The 7,251-nt window shown below is 41.9% G+C and overlaps 3 protein-coding genes across 3 annotated transcripts; all 3 read right to left on the bottom strand.

Moving 5' to 3' along the window:
• Positions 1-4,931: 4,931 nt before the first annotated feature.
• Positions 4,932-5,771, bottom strand: LOC144632555 (uncharacterized). The gene has a single exon (XM_078491224.1). It carries the CDS (start codon positions 5,769-5,771, stop codon positions 4,932-4,934), a length of 840 nt encoding a protein of 279 aa, XP_078347350.1.
• A 185-nt stretch (positions 5,772-5,956) lies between these two features.
• LOC144632551 (uncharacterized) lies at positions 5,957-6,406 on the bottom strand. The gene has a single exon (XM_078491217.1). It carries the CDS (start codon positions 6,404-6,406, stop codon positions 5,957-5,959), a length of 450 nt encoding a protein of 149 aa, XP_078347343.1.
• A 37-nt stretch (positions 6,407-6,443) lies between these two features.
• Positions 6,444-7,232, bottom strand: LOC144632550 (uncharacterized). The gene has a single exon (XM_078491216.1). It carries the CDS (start codon positions 7,230-7,232, stop codon positions 6,444-6,446), a length of 789 nt encoding a protein of 262 aa, XP_078347342.1.
• Positions 7,233-7,251: the final 19 nt, after the last annotated feature.

Raw genomic sequence — 7,251 nt, 5'->3', positions numbered from 1 at the left:
TACTAGTAACAACCAACAACTACTAGCAAATACCAGCAACTACTAGTAACAACCAACAACTACTAGTAACTACCAGTAACAACCAACAACTACTAGTAACAACCAACAAATACCAGTAACAACCAACAACTACTAGTAACAACCAACAAATACAGCAACTACTAGTAACAACCAACAACTACTAGTAACTACCAGTAACTAACAGTAACGACCAACAACTACTAGTAACAACCAACAACTACTAGCAACAACCAACAACTACTAGTAACTACCAACAACTACTAGCAACAACCAACAACTACTAGCAACTACCAGCAACTACTAGTAACAACCAACAACTACCAGCAACTACCAGTAAGTACTAATAACAACCAGCAAATACTAGCAACTACCAGTAACTACTAGTAACAACCAGCAACTACTAGTAACAACCAACAACTACTAGTAACAACCAACAACTACCAGCAACTACCAACAACTACTAGTAACAACCAGCAACTACCAGTAACAACCAACAACTACCAGCAACTACCAGCAACTACTAGCAACTACCAGCAACTACTAGCAATGAATGATTTGCCACTAATCGGATCCTGTGTTTTGCGTGGAGGATTCTGGGATCGCTAGGGGGCAAACATTGCAAGTCGCTAGAAGAAAATGTATGGCGAAAAGTTGTTTTGACATTTAAAAATACCATTTTGAAGAGAGATCAACGCTTTTTCGCGAGTATTTTATCAGGAATGGATTTGGGCATTGTTGATACTCGAAAGTGTAAGTTTTTGTTTGAATAACCGTGAAATATGTGATCAAGTTTACCGATAAACCTCCTTGCTTTCGTAAAGTTTATTTTGAAATTGACATCTCAAAATGGTCTCGAAATATTATAAGTTAGGTATATATCGGGAGGAAATTTATAATAAAGCCTTTTGGGTTGCATTTACGTGTGTACAGGATTATTTCTATGCTAAGTTATACAAATAATTTTAGTAATATGCCCGGCCGGTAGCGATCACTGTCATCATTGTGCGGTATGTGATAACTATCGAAGGTACCCAGAGAGGCAAAAGATTCTTCCTTGCGATGGAATTTTAAGACTCTACCCGCCCAAGAATAAGAAAGATGATTTGCCATGAGCATGGCCGGCTCTAAAACAAGGTTATATCTTTCTCGAAGTAAAGCTAAGCAGCCTCTGGCTAAACAAAAATAAACATGTCATCCGCGATACGAAGCAACACATTCACGCAACACTGTACTAATCAACATCCCCACGGAAAATTTACGATCTTGTCCTTCCAGAACAAATTTAAAGCACATTTTGCAAATATAAATGAGCCAAGATAAATCACAACAGTTCCAATAGCCAATACATAAAGTTCATATAACAATAAATACAGTGCAGAGGTGTAAAAATGTACTACCGGGGAACTACGCAGACCTTCGACCTCTACACATTTGCTGGCGACATTGATAGGGCTCTACTCAACTTAAAACACTTCTTAATAATACAGCTGACAGGATATAGTTCCCGTTATAAACCAGTAATAAACAAAATAGATTTAATAAACGACCAAATCCAAAAGCGATTGGGAAATTTATAAAAGTCACGATCGTAGGAGGCTGTGAATGTCTGTCACCTTTAATATTACGAAGCCATACTAATTATTTGTTTATAAAAGACGTGACTAATATAATAAATTTACAGCTTGTGCAAACGTTAAATATTATTCAACTACTGAAAGGGCTTTATTGAGCTAATACCAATTTTATAATATTTTGAGACCCCAGTTTAATACGCGATGTCTATTTCACAATACATGTAAACCTTCATAAAAGCGGTAGATTTTATCGCATATCTCACGGTTATTCAAACAAAACCTAACACTTTCAACGTACCAACATTGCCCAAATCCATTTCTGATAAAATACTGGTGAAAAAGCCTTGATCTCCCTCCAAAATCGTATTTTTGAGCGTCAAAACAACTTTTCGCCATACATTTTCTTCTAGCGACTTGCAATGTTTGCCCCCTAGCGATCCCAGAATCCTCCACGCAAAACACAGGATCCGATTAGTGGCAAATCATTCATTACCAGCAACTACTAGTAACAACCAACAGCTACCAGCAACTACTAGTAACAGCTAACAACTACTAGTAACTACTAGTAACAACTAACAACTACTAGCAACTACTAGTACCAACAAACAACTAACAACAACTACCAAGAACTACCAGTAACAACCAACAACTACTAGTAACTACCAGACACTACCAGTGACAACCAACAACTACTAATAACAACCAACAAATACTAACAACTACCAGCAACTACTAGTAACAACCAACAACTACTAGTAACTACCAGCAACTACTAGTAACAACCAAAAACTACCAGCAACTACTAGTAACAACTAACAACTACTAGTAACTACTAGTAACAACCAACAACTACCAGCAACTACCAGTAACTACCAACAACTACTAGTAACTACCAACAACTACCAGCAACTACTAATAACAACAAACAACTACTAGTAACTACCAACAACTACCAGCAACTATCAACAACTACCGACAACTACTAGCAACAACCAAAAAACAACTACCAGTAACTACCAACGGCTACCAGCAACTACTAGTAACTACCAACAACTACTAGTAACTACCAACAACTACCAGTAACTACCAACAACTACCAGCGACTACTAGTAACAACCAACAACTACTAGTAACAACCAGTAACAACCAACAACTACCAGCAACTACCAGTAACTACTAATAACAACCAGCAACTACTAGCAACTACCAGTAACTACTAGTAACAACCAGCAACTACTAGTAACAACCAACAACTACAAGTTACAACCAACAACTACTAGCAACTAGCAGCAACTACTAGTAACAACCAGCAACTACCAGTAACAACCAACAACTACCAGCAACTACCAGCAACTACTAGAACTACCAGCAACTACTAGCAATTACCAGCAACTACTAGTAACAACCAACAACTACCAGCAACTACCAGTAATTACTAATAACAACCAGCAACTACTAGCAACTACCAGTAACTACTAGTAACAACCAGCAACTACTAGTAACAACCAACAACTACCAGCAACTACTAGCAACAACCAACAAATACCAGTAACAACCAACAACTAATAGTAACAACCAACAACTACCAGCAACTACCAGTAACTACTAATAACAACCAGCAACTACTAGCAACTACCAGTAACTACTAATAACAACCAGCAACTACTATTATTATACAATTATTGGATGAGGTTGAGCATGATAGCGATAATTATCAAGGCCAAAGTTTCTATTATCTGCCGAAGCCGAAGGCTGAGGCGGATAACAGAAACTGAGGCCTTGATAATTATCGCTATCATGCGAAAACCGAATCCAATAATTGTTTTATTATGCACATTCCTGAGCTGCACTTGTAAAGACAAGAGCGCGTGCAAAATATACTTTTATAAGCTTACAACCTTTCGTCACTTCTGCATGCATAAAATTATTGTCTGTAGGTATGACGTCACTTCTACATATGTAAAATCTAATGTCTGTAGGTATGACGTAAGAGAAACAGCAAGCTGGTGACATAATTAACAACCAACAACTACTAGTAACAACCAACAACTACTAGCAAGTACCAGCAACTACTAGCAACTACTAGTAACAACCAACAACTACCAGCAACTACCAGTAACTACTAGTAACAACCAACAACTACCAGCAACTACTAGCAACTACCAGCAACTACCAGCAACTACTAGCAACTACCAGCAACTACTAGTAACAACCAACAACTACCAGCAACTACCAGTAACTACTAATAACAACCAGCAACTACTAGCAACTACCAGTAACTACTAATAACAACCAGCAACTACTAGTAACAACCAACAACTACTAGTAACAACCAACAACTACTAGCAACTACCAGCAACTACTAGCAACAACCAACAACTACTAGCAACTACCAGCAACTACTAGTAACAACCAACAACTACCAGCAACTACCAATAACTACTAATAACAACCAGCAACTACTAGCAACTACCAGCAACTACTAGCAACTACCAGCAACTACTAGTAACAACCAACAACTACCAGCAACTACTAGCAACTACTAGTAACAACCAACAACTACCAGCAACTACCAGTAACTACTAATAACAACCAGCAACTACTAGCAACTACCAGTAACTACTAGTAACAACCAGCAACTACTAGTAACAACCAACAACTACCAGCAACTACTAGTAACAACCAACAACTACCAGCAACTACCAGCAACTACTAGCAACTACCAGCAACTACTAGTAACAACCAACAACTACTAGCAACTACCAGCAACTACTAGTAACAACCAACAACTACTAGCAACTACCAGCAACTACTAGTAACAACCAACAACTACCAGCAACTACCAGCAACTACTAGTAACAACCAACAACTACCAGCAACTACCAACAACTACTAGTAACAACCAACAACTACCAGCAACTACCAGCAACTACTAGTAACAACCAACAACTACCAGCAACTACCGACAACTACTAGAAACAACAAACAACTACTAGTAACTACCAGTAACTACCAGTAACTGCCAACAACTACCAGCAACTACTAGTAACAACCAATAACTAGCAGTAGCTACCAACAACAACCAGTAATAACCATCAACTACCAACAACTACCAACAATTACAAAAAAAGCGATAACTACCATCAATACACCGAGAAAGCGACAGTACAATTACTATTACATGAGGTATATAGCTCGGGTGCACTCGTGGCTTTCTACCATGAAGTATATACCGAGCTAGTGGCCAACACCCGCGAGGGGAATTCTCATCGACGACTAGGACGAGGTCTCCTTCACGAACATTGCGGGCGTCATTTGTCCACTTTCGGCGTTCCGTCAGCGCTGGAAGATTACTTGCGCGTGCTTCCACCTCTTACGACTACACAAGTCCCTATCATTGACGACATCTGGCGGGAAGTTAGGGTTTGCTCGGCCGAGCAAAAAGTGATTCGGCGTCAAAGCTTCTTCGTCGCGATGATCAGTACTAACATGAGTAAGGGGGCGACCATTCAGTAAGGACTCCACTTCAGCCATAAACGTGAGTAACGTTTTATCATTGACACACTGCTTTCCTGCCACCGCCTTTAGCGCTCTTTTGGCAGATTGAACGAGGCGCTCCCAAACGCCTCCAAAGTGTGGCGAGGACGGGGGATTGAAGTGCCACTGCACGCCGTCGGCAGAGAGTTGGTCACCAATTCGCTCGCTATCTAGGCGCTTGACAGCTTCTCGAAGCTCTTTCTCGGCCCCAACGAAGTTGGTACCGTTATCCGACCAAATATTGGCTGGCTTTCCACGTTTGAAAATCATCCTTCTTAAAGCCATCAGGCAAGAGTTAGTGTCAAGTGAATGAGCGATTTCAAGATGTACCGCACGGGTGGTTAAACACGTAAAAAGCACTCCGTAGCGCTTTTCCGTCTTTCTTCCATGGCGTACGAGCATGGGGCCAAAGTAATCAACACCAGTGTTCGTGAACGGCGGATGTTGATAGCCCAGTCTCGAACTGGGAAGGTCAGCCATGACGGGCGGTTCGGGTTTTGCCCGTAGTCTTCGACACGATGGGCAACTGGACGAAATCTTCTGAACTGTGGCTAGCCCTTTCAGGATCCAGTATTTCTGTCTCAGCTCATTCAAGACATGCTTGTTACTTGTGCAGTACAAACGAAGATGGTGGTGCATCACAATAAGGCGAGTTATTTCGTGCTTCGGGTCCAGTATCAAAGGATGACGTGTCTCTTGAGGAACGGGGGCTTTACGAAGACGACCACCTACCCTCAAGCATTCTGCTTCGTCAATGTATGGCCTGAGCGCACTGAGTCGGCTCTTAACTGGCAGACGCTTGTTCGCCTTTAAGGCTTCAAAGTCTAGACAAACGAGTCTCTTTGACTTTTCCGTACGGCAATCAACTCTGCATTGCTGATTTCTGCAGTGGTTAGAGACGAGAGGATGCGGTCCTCAGCCTTTCTTTTACAGTTTTTGACAAATCGACATATCCATGCAAGGACACGACGGAATCTTGTCCAAGAGGAGAACTTCTCAGGGTCTGGAAAGTATGCCCTTGGATCAGTAACAGATGCATGGCCTGACCACTTCGTGTTCTTCACTTCGTCATCATTTTCACGGAGAGGACCAGTAAACGTGTCTTGAGGCCACTGTTCTTCGGGTTTGGACAAGAAGGCGGGGCCGTTAAGCCATCGGCAGTGTTTATCCAAATCTGCCGCCCGAAGGCCTCGGGTGCAATCGTCAGCAGGGTTCAAGTGGCCAGGGACGTGTCTCCACTGCGTCGGGTCGGCTGCATCATGAATCTCTGACATCTGGTTTGCTACAAATGTGTGAAAGCGTCGGCTTTCATTAGATATGTATTGCAACAGTTTTTGAGTCACTCCAAAAGATGGTGTCTTTGGCAGTAACAGACAACTCTTGCTTGACCTGGATGTACAATCTTACGGCTAGGACAGCAGCTTGAAGCTCTAGACGAGGGATGCTTAACTGCTTTAAGGGCGCAACACGATTCCTTGCCATGACAAACGAAACCTTAATCGTACCATCAGGAAGTGAGTATCTAGCGTAACACACAGCACCAAACCCCATTTCGGAGGCGTCAGCAAATACATGAAGTTGTATCGAAGCTTCAGGACATGTGTCAACACAGAAACAGCGGGGCAGCTCAAATTCACTCAGTTTTACCAAATCACCAAGCCAATCTTCCCAAATTCTCCGGTCTTCTTCATCTAAGAGCTCATCCCAACCTTTGCTCTTACGCCATAACACTTGGATAAGACATTTTGCAGGCAGCATGTATGGAGCCAACACTCCTAGTGGGTCGAACGCGGTTGAAACACGGCTTAGGACGCCTCGCTTGGTTGGCTCATACATCTGACTTGAGCAAACAGAGAAACGGAAACAATCAGTTTCAGTGTTCCATTTCAAACCCAGTGTGCGTTCAATTGGAAGTTCATCAAAGTTAACATCAACCGACGGGCTAGCTTTCTCTTCAGGAGGGACCTGTGACAGGACTTCACGCGAGGAGCTGATCCACTTGGTCAACCTGAAACCTTCCCGGGACAAGAGAGAAGTCATTTCACGGAACATTTGCACTGCTGTGGCTTTGTCACATACGGATTTTAGAAAGTCATCCATGTAGAAATTCTTCTCTACT

Source organism: Oculina patagonica, chromosome 12 (genome assembly GCF_052425735.1).
Source record: "Oculina patagonica isolate OP01 chromosome 12, crgOcupat, whole genome shotgun sequence".
Lineage (NCBI taxonomy): Eukaryota > Metazoa > Cnidaria > Anthozoa > Scleractinia > Oculinidae > Oculina > Oculina patagonica.
The sequence above is the reverse complement of the archived record's forward strand: the minus strand, read 5'-3'. Positions and strand labels throughout refer to the sequence as shown.

What these genes read in the sequence shown, in the direction of transcription:
- LOC144632555 (XM_078491224.1), bottom strand. Translation starts at nt 5,771, where the DNA reads ATGCACCACCATCTTCGTTTGTACTGCACAAGTAACAAGCATGTCTTG.
- LOC144632551 (XM_078491217.1), bottom strand. Translation starts at nt 6,406, where the DNA reads ATGTCAGAGATTCATGATGCAGCCGACCCGACGCAGTGGAGACACGTC.
- LOC144632550 (XM_078491216.1), bottom strand. Translation starts at nt 7,232, where the DNA reads ATGGATGACTTTCTAAAATCCGTATGTGACAAAGCCACAGCAGTGCAA.